Here is a 20,115-nt window from a genome sequence, read left to right as displayed (position 1 = left end):
AAAGTTGGACACCTCTTCAAGGGACCTACGCCCCCTGGTAAGAGGCCGCGCACGTCCTGGATGGAAAGATCTTAATTGTGGTTCCTCTCTTTTGAGCCCAACCCGATGGATACCTATGGTAGCTCGGGGAAAACCGACGTTCAGGTTGTGTTGTCGGCGGGACCGGGAGGTGCTAGCGCCTGATGTACTCTGCTAGGAGCCTTGTAGGCTCAACACAAACCGTTAGCGTCATTACCTTATTACTTTTACCACAAGTACCCTTTCATTAGCAACTTTGAGCCAAGCACAAAATCAGTTACCCCTCTATTGTATATCGTAAATAGTTTAGCAGACTGGACATGGAGGTCTTAGTCTTAGTTTCTAGCTTTAACGTACCCTAATATCTTCTAGTTAAGTTAGTTTTTAGGATGGTAGATGTTAAAGGCATGGTGAGCAACGGCCAGCGTCTTGAGGGTCATTCCAAGACCCGGGCCGCCACCCACAACCAGGTGACGGGCAATATTATACCTATCCCTTCTCTATTCAGTTCTCTTCCTTCCTTCTTTCTAAATATTAATTTCGTTTTGTTTATTAATATCTTACTTGATTTTGTATTAGTTATGAGTTTTTCTAATGCTGCACAGAAAAAAAGATATCAAATAGATCTAAGCAGAGCCCGCCTCGACGTGGCGGAACACGGGCAACGGTATGAGTGCGGACGGGAGCCGGTGTGGTGTTACTTTCAGTCACACCGGACCCCGGACCCAGTCACAGCGGCTAAGTGGCAACATCGACCCACCATAAGAAGTTAGACGGTGGGTGTGGAGAGGGAAGAGGGTAAGTAGCGGAAAGGAGAGAAATAAAAAGAAATTAAAAGACTAGGTGTGGCGGTGAAATGGCGACTGTGTAGTGCTGGAATGGGAACAGGGAGGGGGCTGGATGGGTGAGGACAGTGACTAATGAAGGTTGAGGCCAGGAGGGTTACGGGAACGTAGGATGTATTGTAGGGAACATTCCCACCTGTGCAATTCAGAAAAGCTGGTGTTGGTGGGAAGGATCCATATGGCACAGGCTGTGAAGCAGTCATTGAGATGAGGGAGATCATGTTTGGCAGTGTGTTCAGCAACAGGGTGGTCCACTTGTTTTTTGGCCACAGTTTGTCAGTGGCTGTTCATGCAGACAGACAGCTACATAGATTGCAGCACAGTGGTTGCAACGTATCTTGTAAATCACATGACTGATTTCACAGGTAGCCCTGCCTTTGATGGGATTGGTGATGGTAGTGATCAGACTGGAGTAGGTGATGGTAGGAGGATGTATGGGACAGGTCTTGAATCTTAGTCTATTACAGGGGTATGAGCCATGAGGTAAGGGATTGGGAGCAGGGGTTGTGTAAGGATGGACATGTATATTGTGTAGGTTCGGTGGATGGCGGAATACCACGGTAGGAGGGGTAGGAAGGATAGTGGGCAGGACATTTCTCATTCCAGGGCACGACAAGAGGTAATCGAAACCCTGGCAGAGAATGTAATTCAGTTGCTCCAGTCCCGGATGGTACTGAGTTAGGAGGGGAATGCTCCTCTGTGGGACTTCGGGAGGTGCAGGGAGTCTGGAAAGATAAGGCACGGGAGATTTGTTTTTGTACAAGAATGGGAGGATAATTACAGTCAGTGATGGCTTCAGTGAGACCCTTGGTATGTTTTGAGAGGGACTGCTCGTCGCTGCAGATGCGACGACCATGGGAGGATAGGCTGTACGGGACTTCTTGGTATGGAATGGGTGGCAGCTGTGGAAGTGGGGGTATTGCTGGTGGTTAGTAGGTTTGATATGGGCGGAGGTACTGATGTAGCCATCTCTGTGGTGAAGGTCCACATCTAGGAAGGTGGCTTGTTGAGTTGAGTAGGACCAGGTGAAGCAAATGGGGGAGAAGTTGTTGAGGCTGTGGAGGAATGTGAATAAGGTGTCCTCACCTTCAATCCAGATAGCAAAGACGTCATCAATGAATCTCAACCAGATGAGGGGTTTAGGATTCTGGGTTTTTAGGAAGGATTCCTCTAGATGGCCCATGAATAGGTTAGCATAGGATGGCACCATGCGGGTGCCCATAGCCGTACCGTGGATTTGTTTGTAGGTAATGCCTTCAAAGGAGAAGTAATTGTGGGTGAGGATATAGTTAGTCATGGAGACTAGGAAGGAGGTTGTTGGTTTGGAATCCATAGTGACGAGCAGGGCACCGTGTGGTAAAGGCACAGGAACTGTGGACAATCGGCCGAGGAAATGGTTGGTATCTTTTATATAGGAGGATAGGTTCCAGGTAATAGGTTGAAGGTATTGATCTACGAGAGCAGAGATTCTCTCAGTGGGGGCACAGTAGTTGGCCACCATGGAGTATCCTGGGTGGTTGGGTTTATGGATTTAGGAAGCATGTAGAAGGTGGGAGTGCATGGAGTGGTAGGGGTAAGTAGAGAGATCGACTCTGGGGAGAGGTTCTGGGATGGGCCTAAGGATTTGAGTAGTGACTGGAGATCCTGCTGGATTACTGGAATGGGATCACTGTGGCGTGGTTTGCAGGTGGACATATCTGACAGCTGACAGTCCTTCTGCCACGTAATCCTTGCGGTTCAAAACAACGGTGGTGGAGCCTTTGTCTGCAGGTAGGATTATAAGGTGGGATCAGTTTTTAGATGGTGGACTGTGGTTCTTTCTGCGGATGTAAGGTTAGTTTGCATGTTGAGGGATTTGGGGAATGATTGTGAGGCAGGGTTCGAGGTTAAGAAATTCTGGAAAGTTAACCGGGGGTGGTTCGGAGGTAGTGGGGGTGGATCATGGTTGGATGGAGGAGTGAACTGAGTTAGGCAAACTTCAATATTGGTCTTTGGTTGAGTCTGATTGGTCGGGTTGGTGATGATAAAGTATTTCCACTGTAGGGACTGTGAGAAGGAGAGAAGGTCTTTAACTAGTCCTGCATGGTTGAATTTGGGAGTGGGGCAAAAGGTGAGGCCTTTGGAAAGGACTGATATTTCTGTGGGACTAAGGCTTCTGGAGGAAAGGTTCATAACTGTGTTGCAGGTCTGTTAAGTTCTGGGTTGTGTGTGGTGGTGGGAGGGAGTTTTGGAGGATGGTGTAAGTGTAGTGGGTCTGCAAGACAGAGTTTGTCAGCTATGAGAGGGCATGGGGAAAGTTTGTAGGTCGTTGTAGAAGTGGTGGGCAGTGGTACTCTGAGGTGGGAGTAGGAAGTGAGCAGGATGGAGAGCTTTTTGAGGTGGCGTTGTGCATGTTGCTTAAGTTCCTGGAGGACAAGAATTTCAATGTGTGTTATGCACTCCAGGAATTTGGGATTACATAGCAGGAGAATTTTGGGATGGAGAGAAGGTACTGCAAGGAGGATTGGGCTTGTTTGATATGGTTTTGCAGGACTATGTTGGTGAGGGCTAAGGATTGGTGAAATCTGAACAGGTGAAGGACATTGTGAAAGGTGGGGTGGAAACCAGATATGGGTAATTTGATGGTAAGGCCATTAGGGGGGATTTCATGACCCAAGCAACAATGCAGGAATAGTATGTGGGACTGGGATTTGGCTAGGTATAAGGAAACTTTTCTCCCACCACCTACATGCTTCCTAAAGTCCATAAATCCAACCACCCAGGATGCCCCATTGCGACCAATTACTGTGCCCCCCCTGAGAGAATCTCTGCTCTCGTAGACCAACACCTTCAACCTATTACCTGGAACCTATCCTCCTATATAAAAGATACCAACCATTTCCTCAGCCGACTATCCACAGTTCCTGTGCCTTTACCACACAGTGCCCTGCTCGTCATTATGGATTCCAAACCAACAACCTCCTTCCTAGTCTCCATGACTAACTATATCCTCACCCACAATTACTTCTCCTTTGAAGGCATTACCTACAAACAAATCCACGGTACGGCTATGGGCACCCGCATGGCACCATCCTATGCTAACCTATTCATGGGCCATCTAGAGGAATCCTTCCTAAAAACCCAGAATCCTAAACCCCTCATCTGGTTGAGATTCATTGATGACGTCTTTGCTATCTGGATTGAAGGTGAGGACACCTTATTCACATTCCTCCACAACCTCAACAACTTCTCCCCCATTTGCTTCACCTGGTCCTACTCAACCCAAGCCACCTTCCTAGATGTGGACCTTCACCACAGAGATGGCTACATCAGTACCTCCGCCCATATCAAACCTACTAACCACCAGCAATACCCCCACTTCCACAGCTGCCACCCATTCCATACCAAGAAGTCCCGTACAGCCTATCCTCCCATGGTCGTCGCATCTGCAGCGACGAGCAGTCCCTCTCAAAATATACCAAGGGTCTCACTGAAGCCATCACTGACTGTAATTATCCTCCCATTCTTGTACAAAAACAAATCTCCCGTGCCTTATCTTTCCAGACTCCCTGCACCTCCCAAAGTCCCACAGAGGAGCATTCCCCTCTTAACTCAGTACCATCCAGGACTGGAGCAACTGAATCACATTCTCTGCCAGGGTTTCGATTACCTCTTGCCGTGCCCTGGAATGAGAAATGTCCTGCCCACTATCTTTCCTACCCCTCCTACCGTGGTATTCCGCCATCCACCGAACCTACACAATATACATGTCCATCCTTACACAACCCCTGCTCCCAATCCCTTACCTCATGGCTCATACCCCTGTAATAGACTAAGATTCAAGACCTGTCCCATACATCCTCCTACCATCACCTACTCCAGTCTGATCACTACCATCACCAATCCCATCAAAGGCAGGGCTACCTGTGAAATCAGTCATGTGATTTACAAGATACGTTGCAACCACTGTGCTGCAATCTATGTAGCTGTCTGTCTGCATGAACAGCCACTGACAAACTGTGGCCAAAAAACAAGTGGACCACCCTGTTGCTGAACACCCTGCCAAACATGATCTCCCTCATCTCAATGACTGCTTCACAGCCTGTGCCATATGGAACCTTCCCACCAACACCAGCTTTTCTGAATTGCACAGGTGGGAATGTTCCCTACAATACATCCTACGTTCCCGTAACCCTCCTGGCCTCAACCTTCGTTAGTCACTGTCCTCACCCATCCAGCCCCCTCCCTGTTCCCATTCCAGCACTACACAGTCGCCATTTCACCGCCACACCCAGTCTTTTAATTTCTTTTTATTTCTCTCCTTTCCGCTACTTACCCCCTCCCCCCTCCGCATCTTCTCTCCTGCCCTCTGTCTAAAATGCAACACTTCACTGTCCACCATTCCCACCATACTATCCTTCCCCCACCCTGCCCCAGCCTCCTCCTTACACAGTCACCAATCCCATCGTGCATTGGTGCTGCTGCTCACAGTGTGGTTCAGTTCTCTGAGACTCAGATGTGTGTGCAAGATGCATTTGTGTGTGTGTGTGTGTGTGTGTGTGTGTGTGTGTGTGTGTGTACTGCTGACAAAGGCCTTAATGCCGGTGCCGGCAGCTATAAATGTGTAAATCTTTTTGCTGTGCCTATCACGACCCAGCATTTCCGCTATCTGGTGAGTAGTTTCTTTCCTTCTTTGGTATTGTTACATTCGATCTTGGATTTTCCATTGTTTGATATCTCATAAACAGTTCAAGATACTGAAACAAAGTTTTGCAAGTGCGACACATATTTTGTATGGGAAATACTCAAAACTTAATTCATCTACAGTAGTGAGACGTTGGCAGTTCAGGACACGTACAGACATCCATAGCACTGTAGAAAAACCAAAGCAGCACATACATATATACATCTGCAGCACCTGGAAAACGGCATAGCAGGAGTTGTATACACACTCACAGAAGCAAAAGAGTTAAGGACTCTAAAAGCGTCGGTATATTGTCACAATAACTGTATTTTTAATGGCCAACAGCCCTATCTTTAGAAAGGACACACTAATTTTGTTCTTGGTATGGCAATGGGGAGTTCTTAACATAAATGATGGAATGAGCACAGGTAACAACCTGCCATATAACTGAGTGGTTGAGTGGTTGTTAGGCCCACGAACAGTGATGCTGATCTTTCAGACCAGTCCTTCATATATAATAGAATACATGTAGATCTGCACAGGTACATTGTCCTGGCTATGGCATTACCTTCCAATCATAGTCCACAAACAGGTCTCTTGTGCCATATCCTCATATGTCCCTAATCTTCTGAAAACATCCATGAAGCAGCTACAAAGGAACATCCTCACCATTATTTACTGTCACCCTGGACTGGAAGAGCTAAACTATATCCATTACTTGGGCTCCCACTACTTACTGTTTTTCCTGGAAATGAAGAAAATTCTATCCATAATATTTCTCACCCTTCCCAATATGGAATTTCACCACCCTCCCAGTCTATGAGATATCCTCATCCATCCTTATGTCACGTTCATTTCCAACCCGTTGCCATATTGGTCATTTATCTGTGAAAGACTCATGTGCAAGACTTGACCAATCCATCTACCCAGCACATCCTATTCCAGTTTTGTCACAGGCATAACCTGCCCTATCAGAATCAGGGACATCTGTAAAAAATGTCAAATCACATACCAGCTCTGCCGTAACTTTCACATAGCTTTGTGTGTGTACATGGCCACTGACCAGCTGTCCACCCAATTGAATGGCCACTGCCAAACTGGCCAAGAACAGGCTTGACCACCCAAATACAGACATGCTGCTGAACACAGCATGTTCGACTACAGTGGCTACTTTACAACTGAAGAAATTTTGATACACTGCTCCCAGTACTATCTTCTCTGAACCACGTAGAAAGGATCCTCCTGGCCTCGGTCTCTACTAGCCCCCATTCCATACCAATCTCCATCTCTGCCACCATGCCCTCTGCTTCTCTTGGTCTATACAGGCAGCCTCTTCTCTGCAGTTGCTCCTTCCTCTGTTCTACCTCTCCCTTCTAGGCCACTGCTTCACATCATTTTGTTTCATGTGCAACTCTCCCTGCCTGCGTCAGAGTGAGGTCACTGGTACCACATTCTCATCATGTGCGATGGCTGCTTTTCCCTCCCAGCCATCAAGCACACATCCTTCCAAACCTCCCCTCTCTGCCATCTTTCTCCCTGTGGTTAGTCGACCCAGTATGCCTACGCCCTGGATGAGCTGCATTGCTGGTACAGTGTAGTCAGGTCAGACTATTTAGCCATGCAATCTTGTTTATGAACTTGTTTATCGCTCAGTGCCTCAGTGTGATGGTGAGTTGTTACAGTTACTCCTTCTGTTGATGGTCTCCCACTATCTTGTTGTCTTCTTACCCCCCACCCCCAACTGCCTTTATTATTTCCATCTGTGTTTTGTGATTTCCTTCAAGCTCTTGCTGTCGTCTTTCACCTGTCAGTTGCATGCAGCCCATTGTTAATACTGTGATAGTTCAGTCTTGACTGACTGCTATAGTCCACTTTCACTTCAACTCCTTTCATTTCTCTCAATCACGGAACTGCTTGAAACATTGAAAGGTCGAGTGCCCATATTGCTCTGTAGTCAGTCTCTCTCTCTCTCTCTCTCTCTCTCTCTCTCTCTCTCTCTCTCTCTCTCTCTCTCTCTCTCTCTCTCTCTCTCTGACACCAACTGTGTTTCCTGTGTCTCTTGTACTTGACAGGTGCTTATCTTCAGTTCCTCATAAATGAGAAGCTGTTAGTTTGAACACCATGATTGTTTACGAATATGAGACTTGATGAGCAGAAAGTATCCAGCTTAGCTTCAGGAGGCAGCAATCAGAATAGATCATGAGGCATGGCTTGTAGACCATGTTATGCAAATGATTGGTCATGTGTGATAGTATGTAATTTGGGTAATCCCAAGGAAACCAAACAAAAAAGTACACAAGCAAGCATGCACGCAAAGACAGACAGTGGGGGGGGGGGGGGGGTGATGAAACAGAGAGATTATTGAGCTGTTGAGAAATGCTGAAATAGTGTACAATTTTCATTATCAACTTTTGTAGTCCTGTCTTCCTCAGTTGCGTGTATTATTACAATATATTGATAATTTTTACTTACGGACCTCCTGACAGCAACTGAATAAAACACAATTTTAGTGCCATACGCGTTTTGCCTTTATTTTCTGCAAGGTGTCATCAGTGGCCTGGAATGTGTACATATGTTTGCTATTTGATTTACATTTTGGTCACTCTATAGGTTATAAACAGTTCTGATGGTTGGTATTTCCTATCAATGTGTTGAACTGTACTTACAGGTTGCATGGACGATTTTCTGCATATTATGCTCCTGTTGCATTTTTGGTGTCGTTCTTCTTCTTATAAATGCCAATTTGTGGTTTTTTTCCCCACATTTCACAGCACTATGCACTGAAATCTTGTTTCAGTGCAATGCTTTGGTTTCTGTTGCCGAGTGTCAGATGTTTTTGCGAAAGATCGAATGTTATTGCCAAACTACCTTTTTTTTTTTTTTTTTTTTTTTTTTTTACATGCAGTAAGGAACCTGTGCTGATGTGTGTTTGTTCATTTATCACATGTTTATTTTCAGCGATGGCTTTCTGAATGTGGAAGTTTTCTTGCGTTTGTATAAGATATTTGTCATGGTTGCTTATTCTCATAATTTTCATTTCTTGTTGCATGTTTGTAGGATGGTGGTTATGGTGTTTTAAATGTTCTGCAAATGTGGAATGGTTTGTTTCGTACTTCCAACACCTGATATGTTCTTTGTATCGTGTTTTAAAATTCCTGCATGTCATGCCTATTTATACTGCATCACAACTTTCACATTCAAGTTTATATATTCCTGATTGTTGGAATTTGTCCCTCTTTGTATCTGGTTGGCTTAGATGTGATTGGAGGGTTTGCCCAGACTTATATGCTATTTGGAAGCCCTGTCTCTTTAGGATATTTCGAACTCTGTGTGTTAGTTTATGTGTGTAGGTCATGGTGTACCATCTGGTTCTTTTCTGTGGGGAGTTGTCATTGTGTGTGTTTGTTGAGTGTGTTCGTAAGTTTTCAGCTTGTGAGTTCCCTTGTATTCTGGAAATGTTGTGTTTGTTTTGTATTAGTGTTTTTATTTTTTGATTGAGCCTGTGTACTACATGTGTGTCATATCCATTGTTCCTAGCTATTTGTATGATTGCACTCTTTTTTTTCATAGTTTTTCTTGTTGATGGGATTCTGTTTAATATATGTAACACATGTCTTAGTGCTGCAAGTTTCTGGCTGTGGGGGTGGTTAGATGTGGAATGTATGATTGTGTCTGTGACTGTTGGTTTTTTAAAGATGTTAAATGTATGTACTTACTAGGAAATACCAACCACCAGAACTGTTTATAACCTATAGATAGAATGACCAAAATGTAAATTAAATAGCAAACATATGTACATATTCCAGGCCACTGAGGATGCCTTGCAGAAAATGAAGGCAAAATGCATATGGCACTAAAATTGTGTTTTATTCAGTTGTTATCAGACGGTCCATAAGTAAAAATTATCAATATACCGTAATTTTCATTATGTGTATTCCCCTCTATCCTCCACGTAATGCAATAGCATTGTATGAGAATGAGAGGACTGTAACTCCTTTTTAATGATTTTACAGAACAGATGAAAGAAATTTCACGTTTCAGTGGCATAATAAAAACTTCATGGACAGATCTCTATACCACTAAGGAAGACACTTAAAAACTGTCTGATGGTAGTACACCTTTAAAAATATTCTTTACTTGCTGAGCGTTATTTACTGTTTAATGTAGTGCTAAGGATTTACATCATTATGATTCTAAGCAATTCAGTCTAAATAAATGTATTACACTTTGGAGATAAGCACTTGGCTGAGAAAATATAGTACAAAGAATTAATTTTCACACTAAAAACAGTTAATTTTAGTTAAAATAAATGCATATTAGTAGATTTTTGTACGAATGCCGCCACTGAATGTTAACTTCCTCATTACCTTCATCACAACCATTACTTCTGCTGTCTGAATATTCAGCTTTCTCCTTTTGAAAACTTGTGTAAAATGCTTCATACTGTTCCTTGATAATGCCAGTGCAGCGAATATCCTTAAGGACTTTTATTTTCTCTTCCTGAATTTTTAGTGTTCCCCGATATTTTGGTTCTGTCTGGAAGTCTGTATCAGAATTATAGTATTTTCTGAAAACTGGCAGACTTTTGAATTGTTGACCATGAAAGGATTGAAAAGGATATGATTAATATAACTTCTATGATATTGAATCTGCAACACCTTAAGACATTGTACTTGATTTTCTTCACTGGCAGTTTTCGTATTTTTCGACCTTTCCTTCTGCAAAACTCCAAAATTCAGTCCTTCTAGTCCATTTCCACTACTTCATACAGCATTTGTTTTTTATGCAGTCTGAACAACAGTATACCGCTAAATGTCATAGATGTTAAAATTTTTTGCAGCCCTCTCTATACTGGCACGGACTGAATCACACTCCATTTTGGGAATGTTCGAAGTTTTACACCATGAAGAAAAATTAATTTCATATTGACTTCTCAATTTTGTCCTCCATAGGTGTCTGCGGACAAAACAACTGGATAGCCATCTGCAGTCTTCAGGCGTTCTTGAAATTTACATAGTGCTACTTCAGTTGATCCATATTAAGCCACACCTTCATGCCCCATGTCATTTGTAGCTTTTTTGGTGTCTTTATTTTATACTGAGTGTCGTATACAGCTATTTTTCTTCTGTAGAAAATGGCCTTAGCTGCTATATTTGGACAGTACCCTAAAGCTTCTAGATCCTATTCCAGTAAATGGCATTCTTCTGCTCAGGCTTGCTCTTTCATATAATTTTTTCCCTTGTTCTGTGTGCTGGTTTTTCTCTGCCTGATGATTTTCCTCTGAAAGATATTGAAAGTGATAGCAGTGGTTGCATACATCTTTCGTAGTATTTGAAAATCTCGGTTAAACCCTGTATTGAATCTTTCTCTGTGGAGCCAATATTTTTCATCAGTTGATTGTTTCTGACATAATTCATGCCTTCTTTGTACAATCAGATCTCATGATAATAACTGTCACACCTCTGTTGGCAGATATGCGAAGGTGCAATGGGAAATGAATTTATGTGGTTTCTTATTCTCTCTCTTGTCATATTGGATCTCCTTACATGTGGACTATGATGCCCTCTCTTTTCAGCAGTCAAAATCATGTTGCTGTTGTCTCTTTTTCTTCTTATGTGTTGCACAAATGTTTCTGATATATTAAAAGTTCTAAGGAGAAACCCTAGACACATATGAACTTCAGTCACCATTCAGGAGAAAGTACATCTTCGTCAGGTTTCTTTGACATTTTGCACCAGCAGAATGTGGCCTTGCTTCAGGGACCTTCTTAATAAGTGTAGCTAAATATTGTCACTGCATTTCTGTATCTTTCAATATCCAGAATCCATGGAACATCCTGCTCACTCCAGTCTCACTAATGAGCTCACTACACTTCCTTGGGTTTTTCAGCAATTCTTGTACTTAAATGTTTGGCCGGCACATCTTTTTTAGCAGTTGGTGTGTGTGCGCCATTCCTGACTGCCTATTCATTTTTCTTATATTCCTCCTCCAGTAGTCTGTGTTCTTGCTCCATTTTATAACAGAGTGTGTGCACTGGCATTAACCTCTTCACAGTCTGCCCTTCAAGAAACTAAACATAATCTGATGTGACAATGAAAGCAGTATGACCGTGTTGACAGTGCCTACAAAGGATAGTCATTGTTTCGTCTAGTGTTTCTCCACTTGCTGATACTCACTGAAGAAGTGAAATAACTTGAAAGCTTGTATGTGAACTGTGAGAACTGATGGATAGGCAAATGATTCAGCAGTGAGATATGATTCGACATTTTCACCTGACATTGCAAGATTTTTTATTAGGTGCTTGTCAACATACATTTCTCTTTCAGTACATCGGAAACTAACACACAAGTGCAGGAACATGGAATTATACAAAACAAGCAGATAGCAGTCTCTGCTGGATTAAAATGCATTTCTAAATTTAGTGATTAAATAAAGAGTCAGAAGAACATAAGTTCCGATAGATTTTGCTGATTCCAAAATTGAGATGCACTTCGTTGAGGCACAAGAATGTGTCCCAGTATGTCTATATCTCTCTAAAATAAACTTGCAACATGGAGGTACAGTATTTTGACACAATATACAGCTGATTGCCATAAGAACATAAATAAAGAAGTCGAAAATTGCCGTTTTTGGAGATACGTTGCCTTCTCACACGACATTAAGGTAATTAGAGTCTGTTATCTATTGAAATGTTTAATTCATCAAAACACAACAATATTGCATAGAAGACCAAACACATAATATGTTATAGATTTCTGTTATTCTTAATAAGAGACTAACATCTGATATAGAATATTGAAGTGATTCTTGGCTTAAATAGAATAATGTGTATAGTCTTAAAAAATTCAGTAACCCTTCATTGTATGTCATTGTCCAGATGGTATGTTTCTCTCATTGTGATTGTGACTGGAGAAAATGTGTTAATCTTTCTACACTTCCTCTAATGAATTGATTGAAAGTACAAGAATGCCAGTCTGTTAGTACGCTACTCTTAAAAGTTCTAAATGTCATGTGTTGCAGGTGAATGCACCATGGATAAAAACTTTTCTCTATGGTGATTTTGATACTTACATAATACCTGGTATAGAGGCTGCAACCCTTGGGGGTTGTCGAAATTATGACAGTTATGATTTGCGAGTGAACCGTCATGATACAGCGTCTATTTTAGAACGATGCACTGCTCTTGTCCCAAGTCTCAAGAAAGCTTCTATTATCAGAGAATGGGTTGGACTGAGACCACATCGCAGTCCTGTTCGAGTGGAGGCTGAAAACATAAATGGCCTGAAGGTAATACTTCATTTACTTTCTGCATTCCACCTTCGTTTTCAATGGTTTTTGTAAGCTGTTTTTTATAGTCTGCGTCTAACATCTCTCTGCATACCCTGCTGCTTGAGATTGGGAGATTATTTGTGCATCTCCTTTTTCTAACCTTATCTCACACTTACTGTGTAAATGTTACCTGTTTAAAGCCTTTTTTGTGGAGTGAGTTAAGATATCAGCTTGGCCATTTCAATGAAAAGCAGACAGGTTTATGAAGTAGCCATTTAGCTATTAAATTCCTTATTTCATGTACATGGTATGTTATAGCGATGTGAAATAAGTTAATTTAACAGTCGAATATGATTGTGGTATAATCATTGCATTGAAGGGTGTGATGCTTTAACTGTTCTTGGAATAAAAGGAATATGAATGCATAGTAAACAGGTTCACTGTTGAGAATTATGTAGTAGTCATTATTTCTGAATACCAATGTGAAAATTAGTTATTGTAAGTATACAGTCTCTGAAATTGCCTGCAAGAGACAACTGCATCAGTAATATATACCAGTGTCAACTGATATTTTACCACACAGATTGCAGCAGAGAGATGAAATTATGTTACATGCAGTTCACTTTCTAAGTTTTTTTTATCAAAAATTATTTTGGTAATCGGTATGCTACAGGGCAACACTTATCCTAAGCTGTGAAAATCAAACAAGATTCATTAGCCTTATATTTGATTCTTTTATTGTAATATCATATGTAATACTAACTGGCACAAGATATAGTGGAAATTAGCGAAGTGCAGTGGCAGGAAGAAAAAGATTTCTGCTCAGGTGAGTTACAGGGCTGTCACCAAAAATCAGGTAGTGATAATGCAGGAGTAGGTCTAGTAATAAATAATAAATGAGAAAATAGGAATGCGGAGAAACTACCATGAAAACCATAGTGAACACATTTTTGTAGCTAGGGGAGAAAGCAAAGACCTTCCACAGTTGAACAATTGTGTATGCCTACTTGCCCCACAACCAACATAACCTTGCTATGTTGGTACTGAAAATGGCTTAAAGCAAGGGAAATCTAGTCATTATTTTTCCTGAAGGAATGGATCTTTACTCTTTGGCTTAACGATGATAGCATCCTCTTGGGTAGAGGATTTAGGAGATCAAAGTCCACCATGCATATCTGTGAGTGGGGACTATTCAAGAGGAAGCTGACATTGGGAGACACAAAAATAGAATTCTTTTAAAAAGGCCAGTTGGGAAACTATCGCAGAGTAACTGGATAAAGGCATAGTGAACTTCGCCCCAACCCCAGAGAACTATCAGGCATTTGTACAAATGCTATAGAGAACTTCCAGACAACATATACCACGAGGATACCGACAGCAGTTCATTCCAGGCCTTTCTGATGACTCCAGGCATCTCCTAGCCAAGTACGAGGAATTATACAAAAAGGACCCCTTTAATCAAAAAACCATACCATGTGGATAGCTTTAAAAGAAATGCTAAGTGAAGCTCAGCAAAATAGATGGATTGAGACCCTGGAGAGGATGGATATGGCCCATAGCAGCAAAAGAGCCTGGAATCTTATTAAAAAACTTGACAGAGATCCAAATGGTCCCAAACAGTCTGCTGCAGTAACACCTAATCAGGTGGCTCATCAACTGCTCCTGAATGGAAAGGCTAATACAAAACAGAGAGTAAAAGTTAACAGCACTTCAGAATCAGAAACTAATAGGATTTTAACACCCTTTACAATGAAGGAAATCAACAAGGGTCTCAGCAATATGAAAAGCGGCAAAGCAGCTGGGGTGGATGCCACGTGCACAGAGCATATCAAATGCTTTTGAACGGGCACAAAGAACTGGATCCTGCAACTTTTCAGTCAATGTCGCGAAACTTGTAAGATCCCCAAGATGAGGAGGAAGCAAGGATAGTGGCACTCCTGAAACCTGGGAAGGCACCTGATTCACCAAAGAGCTATCACCGAATATCTCTCTTGTGTCATCTTTACAAACTGCATGAGAGACTTATTTTAAATCCTATGACAGACTGTATTGAGATGAAACATGTTCCTCAACAAGCTGGTTTTCAGAGGAAGGATACAAAAATAAAAAGATAACAGGGCTAACCATGGTCGACCTTAGCTCTGCACATGATACAATTAATCACAGGCTGCTGCTCCAGAAGCTCTAAAATGAACTAAGAGACTATCAATTTGTTAAGATTATCAAGTCCCTAACACAAAATAGACAATTTTATGTTTTCCTCAATGGGAAAAAGAGCAGATGGAGAAACCAGAAAAATGGCCTAGCCCAAAGAAGCGTTTTGGCGCCCTCCCTATTTAATCTGTACACCAATGACCAACCAGTGCCTAAGCATACAAAACAGTTTCTGTATGCAGATGACCTGGCAATTATAGCACAGGGGAGGACCTTAGAGGATATAGAACAGAAGTGGGGAAAAAGTTCTTAGAGAAATGTCAGAGTTTTATAAAAACAACTTTCTTAAGCCAAACTGTCCAAAAGACAAGTCAGCGCCTTCCATCTTTGATCTTGGCAAGCTAACTATAAACTTAACATCTCTTGGAATAATACCACACTGGAGCATACCGACAAACTAACTTACCTGGGTGTGGTGCTAGATAGATCTGACATAAAGGTACCATTGCAAAAACACACGACAAAAGGTAACTGCCAGAAATAATATTCTGCAGAAACTAGCTAACAGCAGATGGGGTGCTAAACCTTCCATATTAAGAACCACCACACAAGCCTTATGCTTCTCTATAGCTGAATATGCCTTCCCAGTATGGTCCAGATCAACCCATGCAAAGAAGGTCAACATAGGTCTTAATGAAACATGTCGATTAACAACAGGATGCTGTATAGAGCTGCCGGGTTTGCGAATCCCAACTCTCGGAGAACGTGACATGAATTCACAGAGAGGCTCAGACAGACTATTGAAGATCGACATCCTGTTTTTGGCAGTGAGTGTAAACCTGGGCGATTGAAATCCTGTAAAAGGTTCTTAGCCACAGGAAGTGCCCAGCGGATTCAGCACAAACTGGAAGACATGGAGGACACTGAACTGGATAGGGGCAGGGGTGATTCCAGTGAAAAAAAATGTGCAGGATATGGAGCATCTGCTCAACTGGCCTTATAGGTGCAACCCTGACAATTTATGGCTGGACAAGAAAGAAGCCTTGGACATGGTGCTATACTGGGCTGAAAGATTGTGACGTGGTTTCCGGACACGAAAAAATAATGTAAGTAAAGTGGTCAGAGCTTGGAATGTTAGATCTATTAATAGGGGAAATAGATAGACAGTTTAGAAAGAGGAATGGATAGTTTTAAGTTAGATGTAGTGGGGAATTAGTGAAGTACAGTGGCAGGAAGACCAGGACTTCTGGTCAGGTTAACACAAAATCAAATAGGGATAGTGCAGGAGGAGGTCTAATAATGAATAAGAAAATAGGAATGCATATAAGTTACAATGAACAGCATTGCGAACAGATTACCATAGCACAGACATACATGAAGCGAAACCGTACCACAGTAGTAAAATTTTAAGTGCCTAATAGTTCCACAGATGATGAAGAGCTTAAAAGAAGACAAAAATTAAAAATGACGCGGGACTGGAATTTGATAGTAGGAAAAGGAAGAGAATAATAGATATTAGCAGAACATGGACAGGGGGAAAAGAATGAATGTGGAGGGTTCCTGGTAGAATTTTGCACAGAGTTTAAGAATTGTTAAAGAAGGTTGTATATGTGAGAGAAACTTTGATATATCCTAGGGTTTCAGGTAGAGTATGTAATGGTAAGACATATTTTGAAACCAGATTTGAAACTGTAAGACATTTCTAGGGGCAGATGCAGATGGGTTCTGATAATTGATTTGATTTATACAAGGAACCAAAAATGAAAGTGGTCATAGCCCATCTTTGCCTCCACCGAAATTGAGTTTATTGCATAGTTTCGCTCCCTGTGATTCTAGTAAAGCCAGCTGGTACTCCTAAAGAATAGTAGGATACCCTTCATTATGCCTTATTAGACATGATCGCTTCAGGCCTTAATGACCTACATATTCTGTGTCTTTTGACCTCTAACACTTCATGTTGGAAAGTTAGACGGGGTGTGTTTTCATCTCTGTCACCTCATAGTCTGCACGTAGGGGCTGCTTTCTCTACACCCATCATGTGCAGGTGTTTCTTAAAGTTCTGTAGCCAGTCCTTAGTGCTATCATGAGTTTAAACTGTCACTTGTTTAAGTCTGGGATTATTGAACTGCACTTGAAACATGGCTTTGGCATGATTAGCTTATCATGATTTTGTTTTTGGATCCTAGTCCAGTATTCTACACACAATCTCCTGATGTAACAACGTAGTTTCGACTTTATCTCCTTGCTGATGATTAGGAGAGGTTCCAGTCCAATAAACAAAGTCGCCCCCCCATGTCCTGGCTAGCCTGTCGGCTTCTTCATTGTCATTAATTCCTGAATGACCAGGGACCCATAGGAGATTGATGCTTTTGCAGGGGCTGGTTAAAAATCTCCTCTGCACACACTCCAATATTTCCACCTGAATACTGTGGACAGCTTCCTTGGAGTGATTGCCCTCTCTCTACTGTAGGCTCTGGCCCCAGTGCCTTTGTATGTTTTCAACCGGTCCATAAAACAGACTGTGTCTCCTGAATGGTGTCATGGTTTGTTCTTCCACTGCCCCCTTCCAATTCTTACACTGAAAGGTTTATTGAAGCAGCAGGAAGTTACTGTATGGTCAGCTGGCATTTCTCCAACAATTCTGTATTTACGGCACTCACTATATTAGTTGTGAGATCATGGATATCCTAAAGATATGCTGTTTTTTCCAGTTTTTGACCTATATGCCCCTGCTGCTGCCTCCATTGTTACCCAAAGATATAGTGGGAGCATGTCCAGTATCATCTCCATCCCACAAGTGGGTTTGCTGCTTACATTTGCCTGTATGGCTAAGCAGGCAAATTTTGCACCTTTAAAAGCTCCTTGGCAGTTCCTTCTGTTCTGCTGTATTCCACCATACTGTAGTCCTATAAATTATCAAAGTCTTATTACAGTAGTGCTTATCCAGTACATACTCCTGGAGCTTATAAACCAGTTTTTTCCACAGACTCTTCTAGTGCTCGTAAGAGCACCTTTTTCCTTGGAACAGATATTCTTTATGTGAAGAATCCATGATAGTTTCGCATCCAGGGTTACCCCTAGATACTTTACTATTTCCACTACTGGTAGAGTTTCGTCTAGAAGCTTGAGATTCCAGTACATATACCGGATATGTTTCCTCACAAATATGTTAGTGGGACTAGAAAGTAATGTCATTTCTATGCTTGTTGATATTCATATGTCATTTATCAGCTAATTGCATTCTTCAAAGTCATGTTAAAGACATTTTAAGGCTAGAGTGACTTAATTACTCGTAATTAATATATACTGCAATTTATGGTGATATAGCAAGCCAAATACCTCAAGAGGTATGTGTCTGGCATGATTTTTGAGCTTTGCAAGGGTAGTAATGCAACAGTTGCTACAAAAAACATTTGAGGACCTCCAGCTTGCTGCATATTAAGTATGTCAGCAACTTTTCCTTTATTGAAATAAGGGTTGGAATTCAGTCAAAAGTAGCATTAAAAAGTATCCTTAATTTATTGTTGGGGACAAGTTTCAAACATTATGTCCTTAGTCAAACGATATATCTGTGTAAGTAATTAAAATACCCGTGCTCGCAAATAGCCACAGCGTTCAGTTCAGTATGGCTACACAGATATGTTGTGGTGTCTTCTGCCAACTAATGTATCAGAATGACCAAATGTAGTGGGAAGACACCAAATATAGTGGGTGGGTGCCAGGAAGTGCCATATTAAATCTCAGTGAGAACTTTCCAAATTATTTATTTGCTTACACTACAGTCCTCCATTCACCTCGGTCTGCGTCACATGGCCCTGCGATGCTGAGGAAGCACCCCAGCGGCCTGTGTAACGCAACATTGTGTTGTGCCGGCCATGTACGCCAGCGGAGTTGCGGCATCATCAGGATGCCACAATTGACTTGACGGTCTGCGTCCCTGGTGTGGCTGAGATTGTGGTGACAAACAAGCGCCCGCTATCCGGCGTCCGCATCTGCGGCCCTTGCCTTGGAAGTCTCTGGGATGTGTCGGGAGCCAAGACGACTGCCCGCAGTAGCGAGCCGAAGAGTGGCCCGCCCTGGCTGGCTGCGGACCCCGCCTCAGCCTCAGAGCGTCGAACCAATGACCCGCCATGGACTGGGACACTGTTACTGGATGTAGCCCGGCAGTGTGATACGACCTGCTGTCCAGGAGAGCTGCCACACTTGAATGAATATCGTTAGAAAACATCACCTATTTATACTTTGCTGTGCACCTCTGTTTTGCCAAGTGCGCCGGTTCACATCACGTACGCGTAACAATTAGGTTGGCCAGTGGCCCTCTTCTGCCTGTGACTTGCGCCATGGAAACTGCTGTGTGCGCCCTCGCCAGCAGTTCTACGCCCCTGTGGCCTCTGTTTGCCTTCGCAACTGCTGGTATACGTAACTTATTGTGTTCCAGCTCACACCTGGCTGTAACTCGTGCTCCGAATATCGCACAAAACTTACTTTCCCTATCCTAAACAGTGGTGTCGCTACATTATTCTCCTCTTCGGAAAGACCCGGTCCCCGGGTCATCCTTTAACTAACTCTTAAACTTGTTTGGTTGGCACTTATGACATATTTTCTTACTACTAGAAAACGTAAATGTGGTCTAGTGCCCTCTTAAAACCATGACATGAAACAAAACGTACAAATTTCCAACTGGACAACCACTGCTCGATCAAGACCTTACCTACTCGTCTCATGCCCTCGGTATCCATTCCACTGGGTCTTGGACTACCCTTGGTTCCCTCTTGGAATTAGCTCTCTGCCTGATCAGAAAGAAAATAACACATAACAAAGTTAAGGCTGCGATGGCACTTCGCACAGAGGTGTTCGAAATGATCATTATTTGCCATTGCCTTTCCCTATACTGAACGACATGTTGAACAAGCTGTTCGGCTGTTATGCGCCCCTCTTGCTCCAAAACGAACTGGTTTACAGATCTCAACAGACCTGGTTCCAGAGTTTGATTTAACAAGGTCAGATTCTGCCTTGGCAAAAATTCTAAAGTGGTTTCGGACCAGTACAGCTGTGGCTGCATAACATTCAATTGTGTGATTCCTGAAATTGATGCTGGCAGATGGAAGGTTGGTCCTATTATGTTACACTTAGTTCCATTGATTAAAATTCCGCTTCCTTCGAGCT

General features: G+C 42.4%; 1 protein-coding gene across 5 annotated transcripts in view; it reads left to right on the top strand.

The window, feature by feature from the left end:
• Positions 1 to 20,115, top strand: part of LOC124787714 (D-aspartate oxidase) — a 259,599-nt gene that overhangs the window by 231,773 nt on the left and 7,711 nt on the right. For all 5 annotated transcript variants that reach the window (XM_047254556.1, XM_047254559.1, XM_047254557.1 and 2 more), the window contains exon 6: positions 12,547 to 12,813. In XM_047254556.1, coding sequence (XP_047110512.1) covers positions 12,547 to 12,813 — 267 coding nt within the window. The remainder of the gene's footprint in view (positions 1 to 12,546; positions 12,814 to 20,115) is intronic.

Source organism: Schistocerca piceifrons, chromosome 3 (assembly GCF_021461385.2).
Source record: "Schistocerca piceifrons isolate TAMUIC-IGC-003096 chromosome 3, iqSchPice1.1, whole genome shotgun sequence".
Classification (NCBI taxonomy): Eukaryota; Metazoa; Arthropoda; class Insecta; order Orthoptera; family Acrididae; genus Schistocerca; species Schistocerca piceifrons.
This window is presented reverse-complemented; position numbering and strand designations above follow the sequence as displayed.